Genomic DNA, 21,026 nt, shown 5'->3' on the forward strand with positions numbered 1-21,026 from the left:
CCAGTTACATCCTCAAAAAACTCCAGTAGGTTTGTCAAACATGATTTCCCTTCCATAAATTCATGCTGACTTTGTCTAGTCCCGTTGATATTTTCTAAATGTCCAGTTATCAAATCCTTTATAATAGACTCTAGCATTTTCCCTACTACTGATGTTAGGCTAACCGATCTGTTATCCCCTGTTTTCTCGTTCCCTCCTTTTTTAAATAGTGGGCTTACATTTGCCACCCTCCAATCTGCAGGAATTGTTCCATAATCTATAGAATTTTGGATGATGACAACTAATGCATCCACTATTTCCATGGCTACCTCTTTTAGTACTCTGGGATGCAGACTATCAGGCCCTGGGGATTTATCGGCTTTCAGACCCATTAATTTCTCCAGCACTATTTTTTTACTAATACTAATTTCCTTAAATTCCTCCTTCTCACTAGTCCCTTGGTTCCCTAGCATTTCTGGGAAGTTATTTGTGTCCTCTTGCGTGAAGACAGAACCGAAGTATTTATTTAATTGCTCTGCCATTTCCTTGTTCCCCATTATAAATTCTCCCGTTTCTGACTGTAAGGGACCTACATTTGTCTTCACTAATCTTTTTCTTTTTACATACTTGTAGAAGCTTTTACAGTCTGCTTTTATGTTCCTTGCAAGTTTACTCTCATACTTTATTTTTCCCCTCTTAATCAATCTCTTGGTCCTTTTTTGCTGAATTCTAAATTGCTCCTAATCCTCAGGCTTGCTACTTTTTCTGGCAACTTTATATGACTCTCTTTGGATCTAATACTATCCTTACTTTCTTTTGTTAGCCATGGTGGGCCACTTTTCCTTTTGTGTTTTTGCGCCAGAAAGGAATGTATAATTATTGCAATACATGCATTCGTTCCTTAAATGTTAGCCATGTTAGACAAGTTGAGTGAGTGCGCAAATACATGGCAGATGCAGTATAATGTGGATAAATATGACGTTATCCACTTCAGAAGGTAAAACAGAAAGGCAGAGTATTTTTTAAATGGTGATAGATTGGGAAATGTTGATGTACAAAGGGACCTGGGTGTCTTAGTACACCAGTCACTGAAAGCAAACATGCAGGTGCAGCAAGCAGTTAGGAAGGCAAATGGTATGTTGGCCTTCATTGCAAGAGGATTTGAGTACAGAAGCAAGGATGTCTTACTGCAGTTATACAGGGCCTTGGTGAGACTGCACCTGGAGTATTGTGTGCCGTTTTGGTCTCCTTAACTAAGAAAGGATATACTTGCCATAGAGGGAGTGCAGCGACGGTTCACCAGACTGATTCCTGGGATGGCAGGCCAGTCGTATGAGGAGAGATTGCGTCGACTCGGCCTGTATTCACTCAAGTTTAGAAGAATGAGAGGGGATCTCATTGAAACATATAAAATTCTGACAGAGCTAGACAGACTGGATGCAGGGAGGATGTTTCCCTAGCTGTGGGTACAGAACGAGGGTTCACAGTCTCAGGATACGAGGTAGGACATCTAGTACTGAGATGAGGAGAAATTTCTTCACTAAGAGGGCCGTGAACCTGTGGAATTCTCTACCACTGAAGGCTGTGAAGGCCAAGACACTGAATATATTTAAGAAGGAGCTAGATAGATTTCTAGACACAAAAGGCATCAAGGGGTATGGGGCAAGAGCGGGAATATGGTATTGAGATAGAGGATCAGCCATGATCATACTGAATGGCGCAGCAGGCTTGAAGGGCCGAATGGCCTACTCCTGCTTCTATGTTTATGTTTCTATATATAAATAAGTTACAAGATTAATTCTTAGATCAAACAAAAGCTGTTTTCAAAGCATGCTACAAAAAAATATCACGACATTTGTCTTGAGTTCAGACTTTTTGTTTTAATTTTCTAATTAAAGTTGATAACGGAAAGAAAATGCTTTATTTTGTGGTTGCTTTGAGTGCTTCTGCCCTTATAATGTAATTATTTCCTTATACTGGAGAAAACAATCAGTCATGGAACAAAACCACCATAGAAAAATTACACTTTCCTGAATAACTAATAATGCTTGCAGAGTAGCACACTAGAATGAAGGGCAAATTGTAAAATTGAACTCAAGATGAACAATTCATGATTAAACAGCATTAAAATCCATCAATACTGAATTTTTTAACTAACCACTTTCAACTAAAATATTATTTTACAACCTTCTATAGGCTAGCAAACTCAATGCAGCATGGTGTATTATAATCTAAGTCCCAAATATCTATGTTTTGACACTGCTGCTGTTTAGTAAATTATCTATTCTATTACAAGTTCTGAAGTATTCAAGTAAAGGCAAAATCATTGCAACACCAAAGGCAGATTGACAATCTGAAAGCTGTGAGTGAATTCTGTGAGATAATTAACACAGAGCAGAACTTGCAGTTGAATTACATCCAACATACAACTGAGCATTCACAAAGAAACTGCTTAAATCCAGTCACTAGGTGGAGCTAAAACATAGGTAATTACTTTTCTATCAAGCAATTCTATATTTTGATTTGATTTCGAAGTTATTACATGATGGCCCTGAATTTCTGTAGGGCCTAAGCCCCCCCACTCCCAGAGTAAGTCCACCAGGTGTGCAGCAGAGGGGGCAGGAAATCGGCCAGGTCCCGGATTTGTTGGGTCCAGGTCCTAGATTTGTTGGATCCCTGGCTACTTTGCCAGTTTCGATCAAGGTCCATTTGGGGCGGAACCTCCATCCTTCCCAATCATGGCTCATGACATTGGAAGGGCTGAGGCTCTGTTTTGAGGCGGAGTGGCGGGGGGAATTACCACGCAGGAATTTCCTCAATCTCCAGCCTCCTTTCCACTGAGTGCCCTGTTTACTGGCATACCAGCACACAAAGTGGTGGAAGTGGACCCCTCCACCAAAAAATTGCCGGCATGTCAGGTAGATCAGACCCTTTCTAAAGAGGGACAATTAGGCCTGCAAAGAATCTTTACTAAGTCAGTGGCGCCAGTAGCTGCTCTAGCAGCTTACGAGCGCCACATTACCCATCCCCACTCCCCCACCCACATCTATCAGGCGTTCAAGATGCATCCATAGGAATAGGAGTAGGCCATTTAGCCCCTTCAGCCATTCAATTAGATAATGGCTGATCTGTCTCTTAAATCCATCTACCCGCCTTGGTTTCTTAATCGATAATACCTTCGTCTAGTAAAAATTTATCAATCTCAGTTTTGAAATTTTCAATTGAACTAGCCTTAACAGCTTTTTGGGGGAAGAGAGTTACAGATTCCCACTACCCTTTGTGTGAAGAATTGCATCCTGACAGCACCTCTGAACGACCAAGCTCTAATTTTAAGGTTATGTCCCCTTGTTCTGGACTCCCCCACCAGAGGAAATAGTTTCTATCTATCCTATGAAGTCCTTTAATCATCTTAAACACCTCAATTAAATCACCCCTTAATCTTCTATACTCAAGGGAATACAAGACTAGTATATGCAACCTGTCCTTATAATTTAACCCTTTTAGCCCCGGTATTATTTTGGTGAATCTGCGTTGCACCACCTCCAAGGTCAATATATCCTTCCTGAGATGCAGTGCCCAGGATTGAACGCAGTATTCTAAATGGGGTCTAACCAGAGATTTATATAACTGCCATCCACAGTGGTGCAATCATCCACCACTGGCATGATAGTGAAGTGACTTCCTCCTAACCCCAGATACTTCAATGGGGTCAGAAGTGGAGATCACCAGCTGGTAGAGCAGATCTGCGCATTTTTTGGGCCCAACATCTTGTGCTGTATTGAGTTCCATCGAGCAACCATCACAGCCCAAATCAAGGTGAGAGAGTCACCAAAATGCCACGTTGCCGAGCAGCGCACAGATTTGTAAACAGATTCAGAAACCACTTCGAAAAATATTGTAACAAGGTTAAGGAATAATTAACTGAATAAATCACACACATCCCCATGTTATGAGTTCATGGAGATGCCCTAACCTCAGCTACTCACCATTATATTGACAATTTTCTATTGTGATTTCATTATTTTTATAGAGTGTGCATTTGATTTATACCAAGGATTTATGGCACCACTAAACTTTTTCTTCAAATTGAGAGAATGGTTTCGTCTTTCATCAACTATCTGGTCCCAATAGTTAAGATGACTATTTTAACATGTTCACTTGGTAAAAATTTAAATTACTCTTAGTTTTTTTGTTGCTGTTTTCAGGTAAATCTACAACCTATTGGTACATAAACTTGAAATTTGCAGAGAACTGACAAAATTAGTTTCAACTTTGCAAGCTGTTTTAAAAAGTTGTTTCAATGGTATACGCATCCAGTGTGGTGGTTTGTACAAAACAAACTGTTTGAGTTCTTCCAATGACTGCATTGGCAACGTATAACCAAGCCATTCAGACCGAAAACCTCCGTTTTCATTCCTGGTCTGTGCTGAGTTTCCAAGATCATATTAGGAGGATTATCATTAGCTTCAGCTGTGGTGGTGGGGGTGGGGGCGGTGGTGGTAGGAAAGAGAATCAGGCCGGAGTCCCACTTCTGATCACTATGCAGTCGTCCCCCTTGAATAATTGCACATGTGGATGTCAGATGAGAGCAGTATGAACCTTCCATGGTGAATATCCCTACACCACCTAGACTCACACAAAGAATCGCGCCAAGTACTGGAGAGCTGATGGTAATGCACCCTAACAGTAGTCAACAGCTTCAAGAGAGAAGAACATTGGAAAAAACACAAGGAAACCACCCGTCATAGGTACCACAATGACCAACAAGTGCCACACAGCTTTTTTTTTTAAATTGCATAAACCACCAATCTCTGCTATTTATCCTCCACATCATGTTGAACACACTATTTTTTGACATTAGCAGCTTGCTTTTAATTTTTCAGCCAAATATTGCATATGACTTCAATACAATTGATATTCAAATAGTTTCAGAAGGATTACATTTGACAATAATCAACAAGAACATTCTGTACATCAACAATACCAACTTGCATTTATATAGCAGCTTTAAGATAGAAAAATTCCCCAAAGCACTTCACAGAGGAAAAAGGACAGCACACCAAAGGGAGAAAGAGATTAGGAGGGTGTCCAAAAGCTTGGTCAAAGAGGTTGGTTTTACAGAGGGTGTTAAAGGAAGAGAGAGAGGTTGAAAATCGGAGGGGCTTATGGAGGGAATTCCAAAGAGTGGGACCTATGCAGCTGAAGGCCCAACTGCCAATGGTATAGCGAAGGGAGGGGATGCACAAGAGGCCAGAGTCAGCGGAACGGAGAGAACAGGAGGAGGATTGTAGTGCTGGAGGTAGTTACAGTTATAGGCAGGAGCAAGGCCATGGAAGGATTTAAGCACAAAGATAAGAATTTTAAATTTGAGACATTGGGAGACTCTGAGCCAATGTAGTCAGTAAGGACAGCGGTGATGATAAAATAGGACTTATTTTGTAATAGGATATCAACAGCAGAGTTTTGGAAGAGCTGAAATTTACAGAGGGTACAGAACGGGAGGCCGGCCAGGAAATTATTGGAATAATCTATACCAGAGGTGAGAAAGGATTTTACAGAGAAATTATTGCTTTGGTAAGAGGCAATTCATCATTTTTTTTTAAAAATGGTATGGTAAGAATTAAGAGTAATCTAATGGGCCTTTATACTGAAGTTAAAGTTTTGATGCTCATTTAGAGAGCAGCAGCATTTCAGGCTACTGAAATATTTAAAATAAAAACAATGGGGAGACTTGTAGGTTGGGCACAAAATGGGTACAACATCGGTGCTGTACCTGTGTTGCCCACCCAACATATCAGTCAGGAGCACTTTCAGGTTTGGGCTCCATTAACATTTTTTGACAAGCTGGGGGCACCAACTGGAGGAGCAAAGTAAACTTGTTGCTGCATGCAGCCCGCTGGCAGGTAAGGCCTGTAGCGGGGAGGGGGGCCAGTGGAGCAGATGCCTGTGGGGCAAGAACAAGCCAGCAGCGGGCCACAAGATTTTTGTAGGGCTAGAGAGCACACTTAGAGCTGCCAACCCTCCCAGATTGTGCAGAAATCTCCCAAAATGGATGACTGATCTCCCAACCCAAAAAAAAGTATATCGCGTTTGCACAACCATGTACTGCTTGGTGATATAGCGAAACCCTTCCAGCATACCCCTGCCACCATCATCATGCCCACCTCCCTTACACTCAAGGCTTCACAGATACAGCTGTCTGTCTTTTGTTGACAGGCTCTCAGGCATTTCCTGCCTCCCATTTCAAGATACGGCTTGGAAATTCCTCAGTTAGTCCTGCCCCGATGCTGTAACCACCAAAAATGTAGTTCTTCCTATTTTCGGACTCTGACTCGGTGCTGCACGTACCCCAACCAAGAGGCCCAAAGATCAACAGAAATTGTTCCTCGGACCTCATCCACATACTCGAGACGAACTGCTGGCAGTAGCTGCACCTCCACAGGCAGCTCCCTCAATGGGACAATTTAGAGCCATCTGCCTTGCCAAAATCCCAGGAGGGGGTTTGGGGCAATCACAGTGTCTGAGGAGTAGGGGGAATACTCCTGTGCCTCCTGGATCCACAGGATTGGTTTTAAAAAAAATGTTTACAACTTACTTTTCGTTGACAGCCATGGGGGCAGCTGAAGAATCCTAAGTGTGGCAGGTCCTGCCAGGGACTCCTATAAAATAGGCCCCACGAATTTAGCAGTGGGAACGATGCCTTCATAGATTGGGCGCAGGCTGTCCCACTGCTAAATTGTTATGATTTGTGCTCGTTTTACATTCTGAAAAAAGGGCACAACCTATACCAATTTCTACCCGTGTGTTTTGTGTTCTGCTCACTATAACAATTTGAAGGAAAGAAACTGGCTATGGGACAAACAAAAGTTGCCCTAACTGGAGGAAGCATCACTAAAGGTGCAGCTCCTCTCAATCAGCTTACATAGATTCATTTGCTGAGTCTGGGTTAAGGTACCAGAGATCTGTACAAAAAAAGTCCTCTCTCACATTTTTACATTCTAAAACTAGTTTATTTTATAGCATATGACATTGGGCCTGGAAATTCCTGAAAACTTGCACCAAAGCAATGGCGCATCTACAGCGTACGCCATTATTCTGAGCGTAAATGGCCCAGGAAATTATGGCATAAGAGCAAGAGCAGGGCCTCAAACCTACTCCATCATTCAATGATTGAATCATAGAAAGTTACGGCACAGAAGGAGGCCATTCGGCCCATCGTGTCCGTGCCGGCCGAAAAAAAGCTATCCAGTTTAATTCCACTTTCCAGCACTTGGTCCGTAGCCCTGTAGGTTACGGCACTTCAAGTGCACTTCCAAGTACTTTTTAAATGAGTTGAGGGTTTCTGCCTCTACCACCCAGTGAGTTCTAGACTCCCACCAACCTCTGGATGCAAAAAATTCTCCTCAGCTCCCCTCTAATCCTTCTACCAATTACTTTCAATCTATGCCCCCTGGTCACTGACCCATCTAAGGGAAATAGGTCCTCCCTATCCATTCTATCTAGTCCCGTCATAATTTTATATACCTCAATTACATCTCCCCTCAGCCTCCTGTGTTCCAAAGAAAACCCCAGCCTATCCAATTTTTCTCATAGCTAAAATTCTCCAGCCCTGGCAACATCCTCGTAAATCTCCTCTGTACCCACTCTAGTGCGATCACATCTTTCCTGTAATGTAGTGACCAGAACTGTACGCAGAACTCAAGCTGTAGCCTAACCAATGTTTTATACAGTTCTAGCATAACCTCCCTGCTCTTTTGTTCTATGCCTCAGCTAATAAAGGAAAGTATCCCAGAATGCCTTTTTAACCACCTTATCTACCTGTCCTGCTACCTTCAGGGATCTGTGGACATGCACTCCAAGGTCCCTTTGTTCCTCTACGCTTCTCAGTATCCTCCCATTTATTGTGTACTTCCTTGCCTTGTTTGCCCTCCCCAAATGCATTACCTCACACTTCTCTGGATTGAATTCCATTTGCCACTTTTCTGCCCACCTGACCAATCCATTGATATCTTCCTGCAGTCTACAGCTTTCCTCCTCACTATCAACCACACGGCCAATTTTTGTATCACCTGCAAACTTCTTGATCAAGCCCCCCCCCACCAATCATTAATATATACCACAAAAAGCAAGGGACCTACTACTGAGCTTTACGGGACCCCACTGGAAACAGCCATCCAGTCGCAAAAACACCAGTCAATTATTACCATTTGCGTCTTCCCACTGAGCCAATTTTGGATCCAACTAGCCACTTTCCCTTGGATCCTGTGGGCTTTTACTTTTTTGACCAGTCTGCCATGTGGGACGTTGTCAAAAGCCTTGCTAAAATCCACGTACACTACAGCAAACGCATTACCCTCATCGACCATCCTTGCTCCCTGCTCAAAAAATTCAATCAGGTTAGTCAAACACCACCTGTCATTCTATTAGATCCTGGGTGATCTGTACCTCAACACCATTTACCCACCTTTGATCCATATCCCTTGATACCTATACCTAACAAAAATCTATCAATCTCAGTCTTGAAAATTTCAATTGTCCCACCATCCACATCCTTTTGGAAGACCGAGCTCCAGATTTCCACTACCCTTTGTGTGAATAAGTCCTTCCTGATTTCACTCCTGAATGGCCTAGATCCAATATTAAGATTATGTCCCCTTGTTCTTGATTACTCCACCAGAGGAAATAGTCGCTCCATATCTTCCCACTGTTTATGTGCTCTTTGCATAAGTCAAAATATCACCCAGAACTATGTATAATGATGATAGTGAACTTACCTCAAAAAATTGAATGAAAAAGCACACTTTTTTTGTGTCAGTCCAAAACCTGTTTTTAGCCATTCAGGCATAAAAAAGATTTAAGAGTAATTTGTCAGGAGCTAATTTTACAGCTATATTTTTTGCCAACTGATTTACATGGTAGTGACAACAACCACCACATACAACTATTTTCCTCATGGCATCTAAATGAGTAGTTTGATAGCTTATTTCCAAACTGGTGGAACAGGATAAGTTGGAGCAGGACGAATACCCACACTCCACCTTTTATCAATTAACTGTGGTAAGGGCAAATACAAGCCACACTTGAACTTACTGCATTTTTGTAAATAAGTAGGCACATCTGCATCAAACTGTAATGAATACAAACATTGATAAATAAATTAGAAAAATAGACATTCCTGTTGGAGTTTATAAGAACACAAAGGGGGTGAAACTCGGTGGGGATGAAACTCCACTGGGGTTCTCTCACTTTTACTGCCATACCTTCAGTGGAAGAGCCACAGAAACCCACCCCCCCAAAAAAAAAAAAAACATAGTTTATGCCATTTTTCCGGGGTTACCATGGGTCTTCTGCCGAAGTTACGGCGGACATGTGGGAGAACCACCCATGGAAGTTCACCCCCAAAGCCTTCATTCTCCCCCCCCCCCCCCAAAAGACCAATCACAATTTGCACTATTATGGGTTCTCACCAACATATTGGGGGGGAAATTTCTACTACAACAGTAGAATTCTACTACAACATTGGACTTATGCCTCCCTACTGCTGCACGGCTGACCCTGTGCTCGCGTTATCTATTTTATTTAGGTGGGCTCCCAGCATGATTCCCACTTGTATTAAGGAGCCCACCTTGTGGAGGGAGGGAAATTATTACTGTAGACCTTGAGAGCCTGCAGCAGTGCAGCTGAAGAAAAAAATACTTATTTATTTTGAAAAATTTCTAAATTCCAGGATTGAGGAATATTTACAGTTGCTTAGGGGAGGAGGATTTGAATTTTAAATCTCTATCTGCCAACCATACTAACATTGGATTCAAGGAATGTACCAGTGTTCCTAATGTCCAGCTATTCTATGGTGTTAATGGCAGGAAATATGTCACGATGCTTTCCTGTCATAAGTGGACTGGAATACTTCTGCCCATATTTGGGGACATATATTGAATGCCTGCCCTCACCTACAGCTGAAGATCCCAGAAGTAACTATGTGCTGCATTATTTTATATTATTCAATCCTGTCCAAGATTATTCTGCAGTTAATATTTTCATTGTCGCAGCAGCACAGGTTTCATGATGTCCCATGGAGTATTTGATCATCCATGTCTAAACTTATTTTTTTAATCCACTTTTAAAAAACAATATTAATCACACCAAGTGCTTGTGTTGAAATTTTGTTCCACGTATCTACTAATCTGTCAGAAAAAAAAATCCTCCAATCTCTAATCTTACATGAGGCACATTAATTTTCTGTTCTCTCATTTTGTAATCAATTTAAATGAAATAGCCTGGTTACGTTAATGTTATCCATGCCTTTCATCATTATAACGATTCCCCTTTTAATTTCTTTTCTCCAGTAAGAACTAGTTCAGTTCTGTGAATCTCTCACCTTAACATAGCCCTAAGTCCTGCAATTATCCTCATCATTCTTTCCTAAATTCTCTCCAATGCATTGTGTTTTTGAAAGCAGAGTGCTCAAAACTGAACAAAGTTCTAAATGTTATAAAAGGTTCTTGCCAATGCATTCTGCAAGTAACTTTTGATTCAGTATTCATCTCTAGTGTTACTTGCAGATAGTTGCTTTTTAATAACTAAGAAAAAACATTTTGCAGGGAGATTGCAGTTTTGCTTTAAAATCATTTTGTTAATTTTCTTTTACTAAGATTGGTGATGAAAGATGCCGAGCAGTTTTCTTTGTGTGTGTATATGTATGAATAAAATACCAATCCCATTTCTAGGACAAATCAGATTGCATTTAAATGCATACTGATTTTTGAAAGAAAATTTTACCCACTAATTCAAGAATGCATTTAGAGATGCAGCTATATGTTTATGCTTTTATTGTAGGATTTATTCTTTGAGGCTTTAGACAGTTACATTTTTATGTATACAGCATTCCTTTAAGAACTAATGGTGTAACAATTTTTCATCAAAAGATTTTACGCATGCATCAGGAAACCCCAGTTCACTGTTCATTGTACTCATAAATATTTTATAGTCTTTGTTATGACTCATCTCAGTGGTGACTGTAGGCTCAGTTTTGCTGTACAGTTCATCAACTTCCCAGCATGCTGTATAATGAATGTTTCACTTACGCTGCTAATTGCCAAACAATGGTTCCTTCAACCTTTCACCTTTACGTTTCACAACATTATCCCCAATTGCTGGTTTGGTTGCACTTCAAATTTCAACTGGTAAAATATTAAGCATACAACCAATGTTATTCTCTTTAATCCTGGATGCCTTTAAATAAATCATTTAATGACAAATTACTAGTAAAATTACTAAAAGTTTACTATATCTAGAATTGCACCACAATAAGCAACACCTTAAAAGTTGCAAAGAGAAAGCTGTTCGGCCGGATGATAGGCAAAATACACGATAACAGAAGATTGACACAATGCAGTAATTCAATTGTGCGGTTCTGATGGCATAAGCCTTGAAACTGAAGCTCAAGGGATATATGTTAGAAGAACCTTGGGATTGAATTATTCAATGTTATAAACTCACTGCCAGACATTCATTTTTCTTTACCATACATAGCATTCACTTTATTTTATGAAAAAACAACATTCTTTGAGTACAGACGCACTCCCTCTATGGCAAGTATATCCTCTCTTAGGTAAGGAGACCAAAACGGCACACAATACTCCAGGTGTGGTCTTACCAAGGCCCTGTATAACTGCAGTAAGACATCCTTGCTTCTGTACTCAAATCCTCTTGCAATGAAGGCCAACATACCATTTGCTTCCCTAACTGCTTGCTGCACCTGCACGTTTGCTTTCAGTGACTGGTGTGCAAGGACACCCAGGTCCCTTTGTACATCAACATTTCCCAATCTATCACCATTTAAATAATACTCTGCCTTTCTGTTTTTCCTTCTGAAGTGGATAACTTCACATTTATCCACGTTTTACTGCATCTGACATGTATTTGCCCACTCACTCAACTTGTCTAAATCGCCTTGAAGCCTCTTCGCAACTCTCAATCCCACCTAGTTTGAGTCGTCAGCAAACTTGGAAATATTACATTTGGTTCCCTCATCCAAATTATTGATCTATATTGTGAATAGCTGGGACCCAAGCACTGATCCCTGCGGTACCCCACTAGTCACTGCCTGCCACCCCGAAAAAGACCCATTTATTCCTGCTCTCTGTTTCCTGTCTGTTAACCAATTTTCAATCCATGCCAGTATATTACCCCCATCCCATGTGCTTTAATTTTGTGCACTAACCTCTTATGTGGGACTTTATCAAAGGCCTTCTGAAAATCCAAATAAACCACATCCACTGGTTCTCCCTTATCTAGTCTACCAGTTACATCCTCAAAAAGATTCACTAAGATTTTGCAGGACCATTGAGGTTGCTGCATGGTATATAGGAACTAGCAGTGCAAGCACCTTTCCAAGACCAGTGCAAAGCAGCATCAGCAAAGGTCTATTAGTAAGACACCTCCCCTATCAGCTGTAGTTAGCGGTGGACCAGGAAACCCAGAAAAGGAGGAGTAGAAGAGATAAAATAACTTCAAAAAGAAAAAAGGGGGTTTGTAATGATAAACAAGTAGTCATAAAATCATAGAATGATACTGCACAGATGGAGGCCATTCGGCCCTTCATGCCAGTGCCAGCTCTTTGAAAGAGTTATCTAATTAGTCCCATTCCCCTGCCCTTTTCCATAGCCCTGCAAATTTTTCCCCTTCAATTATCATAGAATCATAGAATGGTTACAGCACCGAAGGAGGCCATTCCACATGGTCTCCGTGCCAGCTGTCTGCAGGAGCAATCCAGCTAGTCCCACTCCCCCCCCTCCCTTTCCCCATAGCCCTGCAAATTTTTTCCTTTCAATTACTTATCCAATTCCCTTTTGAAAACCACGATTGAATCTGACTCCACCACCCCCTTAGGCAGTGCATTCCAGATCATAAACACTCACTGTGTAAAAAAAGTATTTCCTCATGGCACCTTTGGTTCTTTTGCCAATCACCTTAAATCTACGTCCTCTAGTTCTTGACCCCTCCACCAATGAGAATAGTTTTTCTATCTACTCTGTCAAGACCCTTCATGATTTTGAATACCTCTCTCAAATCACCTCTCAACCTTCTCTGCTCTAAAGAGAACAACCCCAGCTTCTCCAGTCTATCCATGTAACCGAAGTCCTTCATCCCTGGAACCATTCTAATAAATTATTTATCCAATTCCCTATTGAAAGTTATTATTGAATCTGCTTCCACCACCCTTTCAGTGCATTTCAGATCATAATAACTCGCAGTGTAAAAACAAAATTCTCCTCAACTTGCCTCTGGTTCTTAAATCGGGCAAGTGGATAAAATCCCGGAAATGGCAATCCAGCCCCCAACCCGTCACGTTCCCGGCCGCTGCTATATTAATGGCAACGAGTTTCAGATCCGACAAGTCTCCCGCTGTAGAAAGGCATGAGGCTCATTAATATATGCAAATCGGGGTCCTGTGGTGCAATTAGGTCCCCAATATGATTTTTAATGAGTAGCAGCAGATTAGCAAGGTTACTAGGGGAACCCTGGCGGATTGGGTCCTGACTGATCAACGTGCTGAAAGTAAAAGGACCATGATGTGAGTAAATCTGCAACACTCATAGGGCTCTTTCACTTCATTGTGGGATGTGATTCTGTGATCACTATCTGCTTTGGGTTGTACTTTTGAGAGTCTTTGGAAAAAAATACGAGAAGCTGATTATGGGCAAGCTGAAGGAGGAACTGTAGGTGGGTCACAGAGAAGGCAGCAACAGAAGGGCCATGCACACAGAGGCCTTACCCACCTCACAGGGTCTACAGACAGAGGCTCAGCTTCCTTGATATATCTGAGGAACAGTGCGTCAGAAGGCTCAGATTGTCAAAGCGGGCAGTCGTGGACTTCGGCAGCCTCTCGAAGAAGACCTCCTGCCATGCCATGCCAGTAGTACTGAAAGTAACCACCACCCTCAACTTTTACACCTCTGGATCCTTACAAGCTGCCACGGGGACATAAAAGTTGTCGCAGTCAGCCACCCACTTGGTTGTGGCAGCAGCAGATTTCATCTTCCCACTTGTGGGGAACAACACATCCCTCCTGGCCCTCACTTCACCCAGCATGATCTCTAGGGAAGCATCCGATAGCCTGAGGGCCATCTTCCCTCTCTTTGCAGCCTTAGGTCCAATTTGTAACTTTTCTTCAATGTTTCCTCACTCCTTTCCCTTAGCCTCCCTTGCAGAGGTGGACTGAGCCTTTAAATAGTGGCCGAGAAGTTGCATCATGCGGGTGGATGGCACACCTGCATAATATGTCATTACAATGAGGAATCAGGAAGCTTTACTTAAAAAGACACCTGGCCGTTAAAAGTGACCAGAATCCATGTTATGCGATGCTGCGGTTTCATTGCCCACTACGTTCCCAATTCCGGGTAAATATCGGGGCAAAGATTTTGCTGTCTTGACTGGTCCAGGAGATGTTACTGCGCATCTTTTAAAAGGTGCGCAAAATCAGGAACCTTTGTTGCGCAATTATGCTCTCAGGAGAGGAATCACCATGTAATAGGAGGAAAGAGAGGGTTCAGGAATGGGACAAAAAAGTCGGAAATAACGAGGTTCAGCTTCAGAAGTTGCCAGCCCCACTGAAGCAGCAACAAAGATCTCAAATTCAACATTTAGTGGAGAACCAATTCTCTTCAAAAGCACAGTCATTCTAACAATGAACTGTCATACCAACCGTGGCTCAGTACTATATCTCTCCCACTATGTCTGCGCATCAGGTCATATCGTGAAACAGAAAGGTATCACAAAACAAAGGAAATCTCAGCACAAAGTTCAACTCCAAATTCTCAACATTTATTTGTGAGGGTTTTGTGTAGTATAGGTGTTTCTCTTACCAATGCTTCTCCTTTATGACAATGTACGGTGAGGGTCTTTTACTGATTATTCTAGGTCCTACCTTAGTGAGAGAAGAAGTGAAATGGCTGGTTACTTCCTTCTGTAGGATCAGAAGATAGCCCTGGAACTGCAGACATCACGTCTATTACTATGGTAGCTGCATGGCCTGCTTGTTTTCTGGCACTGCATGAATTGAGTGGGATAGCTGGGGAGCATGGATGGTAAGTCACCTTGAGAGGCAGTTTCCTCATCCTGGGCGACTCCTGTCATACCTCTGCTGCTGAACACTCCCTTACCTTTTATTCCATCTGCATGGAAGCAGGCTGCAGAGCTGCAATGAGGTCGCTGAAGCCTTTAAGCAAGTTCCTGTCCAGGCAATTCTTCAGCATGATGAATCCACACAGAATCGACTCATGGACATTGGTGCCCAAAGACTCTCTATCATCAGTTATACCACACCTGAGAAATTCTACTGCTGTGCTTAGGACCTCTGTTAAGAGAGGCTCCCCTGCAGATGCCACTCACCCCAGGATGGACTGCAGGTCTGTGAAGCAGTCAAATATCACTGCATTGATAGAAATAGTGGACTCCTCCATACTAGCTATTAATAATTGCAGGGTTCTTTGCAGATTCTCAAAGGACTCAATGAATTGATGGTGCTAAGAAAGCAGCCTTCTTTTGTAGGCCCAATTTTAACCCAGACCAGGAATTGGACAGGAAGGGGCCAAGGCAGCGTGAGACCTGGGCGATTTCATTGCTCAGGCATCATCTGCATGCTGCCAGTCAGTTGCCTGCCTAAGGCCAGCAAGAAGCAGCAGCTGGCCAGAGGGCAGGCGGAAATGGAACGGCAGGAGCAGGAGGCTACAGGCCGGGACTGAAAAAAATAGTCCCTAGTACTCAGGTAAGTTGCGGGGAGAACTTAACTTTTCTTGTGGGGCTTGGAGAATCACCCCTGCTCCTTCTGATCCCAAAAGGAAGGTTAAAAAAAAAGTTTCCTCTTTTGGCTTCCTCTAGCCCAGCTCCTCTTCCCACTAGCTTCACCTGGTAAGAAAGACACAATGGCTTCTCCACTCAGGCCGCCAGTTAAAAAAGTAGTCAGGCCCTGATGAATGTGATCAGGGCCCGATCTGCATATTTAAAGAAGGACCCCGCCAGTTTCAGGCAGATGTCCTTGCTGCCTGCTCAAAAGAGCAGGTTAAAATTGAAGACTGCGGGAAGGGAGCAAGGCATCAGCGGTAAGTCTTAAGGCTGATTTTAACTGCATGCCTACCCGGTTATTGAAAAAATTGGCCTTCGGTTGTCTTTCCCCAGATTAGATATTCCTGGGCTGATGCTTAATCCAGTTGGAGTGAGTGATGCTGTGTGTTGTGAGGTAGATGGGCTCTTAATCTCAGGGTCTACAAGCTGATGGTCCTCAGCTATTCCTGGGGAAATATAATAGGAAGAAGCATACTTAACAGTCTGAAAGATACCCCTTGTATGACATTTCATGTCATATGATATGATGTTGTGGTGCCAGTTATGTTGCCTGTTGCAGAATGCCTGACTAAATAACAAAATTCCCTGAGGGAAGTGAAGATTGCAAGAATGTGTACTAGCCTGCTGTCCACCACTTGTATGTACTTTTCCAATCGGCACCACTAGTGTCCGCCCACAATATTGAGAGTTAGCTCCTCCAGGCAGCGTCAGGCTTTAAACTGGGGATGCTTTTTCCAGTTGCCAGCCTCTCCCTTCTGCTGTGAGCCTCTTTTTCCTTCAATAATGAATAAATTGAAGTGCTGAATGTTTAAGGAGCACTATCATAGCTGTGCAATTGGCGACTGCATTTCCCAAAATAAGGGTGCAGTAACTTTCCCTCCTATTCAACGTCTATATTTTTATCCTTTCTGTAAAACATTCTGAGACATCCTTCTGACATGAGGAATGCTATGAAAGTTGTTTTGTTGACCTCGTTAAATAATTGGATTTTCATAAAACTTATCAAGCTAATTTCCCCGATCCACCATGTCAGCAATCTCTCTGAAAATCTCCACCAAGTGACTTAAACATGGTCTTTTTCCCTGAATCCATGCTTACACTCCTTTAACAAGTTGTATTTTCCATGCAATCCAAAATAGATCTCTCAAAATTGTTTCAAAGACTTTTCCTACAAATCTACGCTTACAGAACAGCTAGATCCTGTGGGCCTTCTCTTAAGGACCAGATGAAGTGCAGAGTGCTCTGTGAAGAACAGAGGCAGAAAGGATCAAGATTATTGGGGATTTTGAGAGAGTGGTGCTAACCGTGTTAATCTCATGTAGAATATCTCAGTGCAGTACAGTATATAATTGTGTTGTCCACCTCCAGCATATTACAAGCATAAACCAAACAAAATAATGTTATTTAATTAAAATTAATGAATTAAGAAGACTATAATAAAACCCACCAATTACAAAGTGCTGGGCCTAAAACAAAATTCTGAGTTAATACCAGTGATATCTAATTGCACATTCTTATTGTTTAGCTATGAGACTGAAATAATAATAAGCATTACAACAGTTATGGAGTTAGGAAAGGAAGAACTTGCATTTCCATGGCATTTTATCATGTCTTTTAGAAATTTCCCAAAGGTGTTCAGATACAATTTTTGAATTGCAGTCACTGTTATGTAGGCAAATATGGCAGCGACAGCAACAAGATGACTAACCAGTGCCACAAAATCTTTAACATCCACTAGTGCCATTGGAACAGACAGACGAGGCTTCAGTTTAACATCTTATCTGAAGGACAATACCTCTGATGATGCAACATTCCCTCAGTACTGCAGTGAAGCATCAGCCTAGGTTATGTGCTTAAGTCCTGGAGTGGGGCTTGAACCTAAAATAAATCTGATTCAAAGGCAAGAGTGCTACCAGCTGAGCAGAGATGACACTTCACAGCAACTGTGAGGAAATATTACAGCTCCTATATCAATGTATATGGTGCCCTGTTTCTTAATTCTGAGACGCCACTATGAGCCTAGACTTTCCACTAGAATTATGCCAGCGACCTGGCCTACCTCCAGCAGAATGCAGCAGATATTTATTCAAGAATTGTTCTAATGGCTTCCCACTCATCCCATTAGTTTTGCCATTTTCTTCTGGAAGTAATCCAAATATGGATTGGCATATTATAATTATAGGCAAATGATGGAAATACATCATAAGATGTATTACATCATAAGCTGGACACAAGGAGCAGCTGTTTGTCCTTGGCATCCAGCATTGCTATGGGTGGCACAGGGGCCATTGGAATTTTAAAGAGCTTGAAAGCCTGTGCAGTTGTTCACAATATGATCAATTGCACAGGTAAAGGTACTGTTTTTTAAAAAAAATCCAATTTTCTTTTAATTCATCAGGCATCGCAGAGACCATCGGCAATGCTATGCTGCAACAGGTTGTCTTGGTTTATCGCAGCCGTTCTTCACACCTCCCCAAGGCAGAATCCCCATCCTTCCCCGAGGTGACCCTGAGCCAAGAAAATCAGCTGCACTCGGAGCATTCATGCAGCAGGCGGCACAGCCCCCTTGTCGCACTTCCACCAGCACAACAGCTGAACGGAAAATCTAGACTATTATGTCCATATTTAAATAATTTACAAGTATTTCCAGTAATGACACTTTGACTTGTTAACAATGTTTAGAAGTATACTCTTTTAAAAAGAAATATATACTTTTCCAAGCTAATTATTTTTGCACACGTCCAATGAACAGTAGTACAAAACTGAACTAAAAAACAAATGCTCTTTAATAGGCAATAAAAATAATGAAGTCAGTGCAATAACGTATCGCAATACTCAGCAGCTAACATTTAAGTAACGTTTTGTTCAGCAGTACCTTGTCTGTGAGAATGCTACTTATGTTCTATACACTCTGATGCTTAATTATGGAACAGGTTACATTTCAATATCTGTTTAAATATGTATAGTATGATTTTAACATCCTATTGAGCAACATATTTCTGTTTTAAAAAACACTTTACAACATAACATCAAACAGCTTCTGAAATATGCACATTCCCCATCAATTCATCTTTTATTTATAACTGCGATATAATATAGTTTTCTACATGCATATTACAATGCAATTGGTTCAAATAAAAGTTTGACTCGACAATGGACTGGAAATAAAAGGCCACCACATGCAGTTTTATCTATAAAGAATGATAAATCTGACCCCTGCCACTAGATACTCACTGTTTGATGCATTTGGTTAAAGAATGTCATTGGCTTTGCTTTCTTCTGAACAGAAGAAGATGATTAAATCTCAGCTGGTGTTGCATGCCAAAAAGTCCAGAATATTCATTTCTCAGTGGTAAACCAGACAGTTGATTTTGTTTCCACTTTGACTGCTTGCTAGGCTGGGAAATTTGATCTGGATATCAGTTACACGAGGATAAAGTTAACAGGACAGCTAACAGAATAATCAAGTTTGTGTAGAAAGCCTCAAGCTAAAACAGTGTACAAATATCAGTCTCAAAGCATCTCAGGGGCACTTAAATGCAATTGAGTACCTCTGCTTCTAAGATCTGTATTCTCAGAGGCCATGTACAATCTCAATGATATGTACAAGTCCTTCGACAGCACCCAGCCAGCAACATAGTGTAGATATTAGTAGTAAACTGGAAAAATTGGCATCATAGCAAATGCCACAAATCCTTTTCCTTATGGATTCCTACTACCCTCTTTTTGTGACCTTAACAAATGACATTGAGGATGTCAGGGTCAATATACCAGACTTCTATTCCAAGTGAAACAATGTCTGAATGAGTTTAAATCCTTAGTAGTGCAATGAATTAAAGAACTATCTAACCCTGAATCCCTCCCTGAAAAACCTGAAACCCTAATAGATGAAAGTCCCCTCCTCTGATAGCTTAAACAATCCTAAGTGATGATGTGGAGATGCCGGTGATGGACTGGGGTTGACAATTGTAAACAATTTTACAACACCAAGTTATAGTCCAGCAATTTTATTTTGAATTCACAAGCTTTCGGAGGCTTCCTCCTTCGTCAGGTGAACGATGTGAAAATGAAATCCTCGAAATGAAGTCCTAAGTGAAACATGTATGTGTAGTCTTTATTTGAGATAAGTGCTAATCCAAATGGCACATGAATTACCACAGTCAGGTGTCAACCTTGGCTCTATAGTAGCACTCTCGTCTAAGTCAGAAGATCATGGATTCAAGACCCACTCCATGATTTGAGCACATAATCGAGGCTGACACTCCAGTGCAGTACTCAGGAAATGCTGTACAGTTGGAGCATCCGTCTTTTGGATGAGACACCTCGCACTTCTCTGCCCTCTCAGGTGAACGTAAAAGATCCCATTAGGCACTATTAGGGAAGCTCTCATGATGTCTTGGCCAACAATTATCCCTCAGCCAACACGTCATCAGAGCCTGATCTTCATATTTAAAGAAGGATCCCACCAGTTTCTGGCAGGTGTTTTTCTCACCAGCCTAAAAGAGCAGATTAAAATCATAATCTGCGGGATCAGTTCGGGATGCCTGTAGGCAAGTTCCATGAGCAGGCAGGGTCATATTCATCCCTTATAGCTTCAGGCGAGTCTAGAGCATTGTGGCAGCAAAGCTCATTGTTATCCCAAGTTGCTAAGTCAAGACAGTTATGTCTAATGCAAGTGTAATGTAAGTGCTCCACATTGCTGTCTTGCAGATGGCCTCAAAGATGATAAAGGAGGCCATTCAGCTCATCCTTCCATATAAACCTTAATCCCCACTTTACAGTGTCACAGAGTTACACAGAGCCTACAGCACAGAAATAGGCCATTCGGCCCAACTGATCTATGCCAGAGTTTATGCTCCACATGAACCTCCTCCCACCCCTCTTCATCTAACCCTATCAGCATATCCTTTCTCCCTCATGTATTTATCTAGCTTCCCCTTAAATCCATCTATGTTAGTTGCCTCAACTACTCCTCGTGGTAGCGTGTTCCACATTCTTACCACTCTTTGGGTAAAGAAGTTTCTCCTAAATTCTCTATTGGATTAATTAGTGACAATCTCATATTTATGACCTCTAGTTTTCAACACCGCCACAAGTGGAAATATTTTCTCTATGTCTACCCTATCAAACACTTTCACAATCTTAAAGACCTCTACCAGGTTACTCCCCAGCCTACTCTTTTCTAGAGAAAAGAGCTCCAA

The 21,026-nt window shown here is 41.7% G+C and overlaps 1 protein-coding gene across 3 annotated transcripts in view; it reads right to left on the reverse strand.

Moving 5' to 3' along the window:
* Positions 1 to 21,026, reverse strand: part of LOC137321010 (exopolyphosphatase PRUNE1-like) — a 186,541-nt gene that overhangs the window by 25,119 nt on the left and 140,396 nt on the right. Inside the window, exon 7 of one of the 3 annotated variants that reach the window (XM_067983107.1) lies at positions 16,124 to 16,271. The exons of the other annotated variants lie outside the window; for them this stretch is intronic. Coding sequence (XP_067839208.1) covers positions 16,266 to 16,271 — 6 coding nt within the window. The 3' untranslated portion in view covers positions 16,124 to 16,265. Of the gene's footprint in view, positions 1 to 16,123; positions 16,272 to 21,026 lie in introns of those variants that run through there. 3 annotated transcript variants of the gene reach the window in all.

Source organism: Heptranchias perlo, chromosome 4, assembly GCF_035084215.1.
Source record: "Heptranchias perlo isolate sHepPer1 chromosome 4, sHepPer1.hap1, whole genome shotgun sequence".
Taxonomy (NCBI): domain Eukaryota; kingdom Metazoa; phylum Chordata; class Chondrichthyes; order Hexanchiformes; family Hexanchidae; genus Heptranchias; species Heptranchias perlo.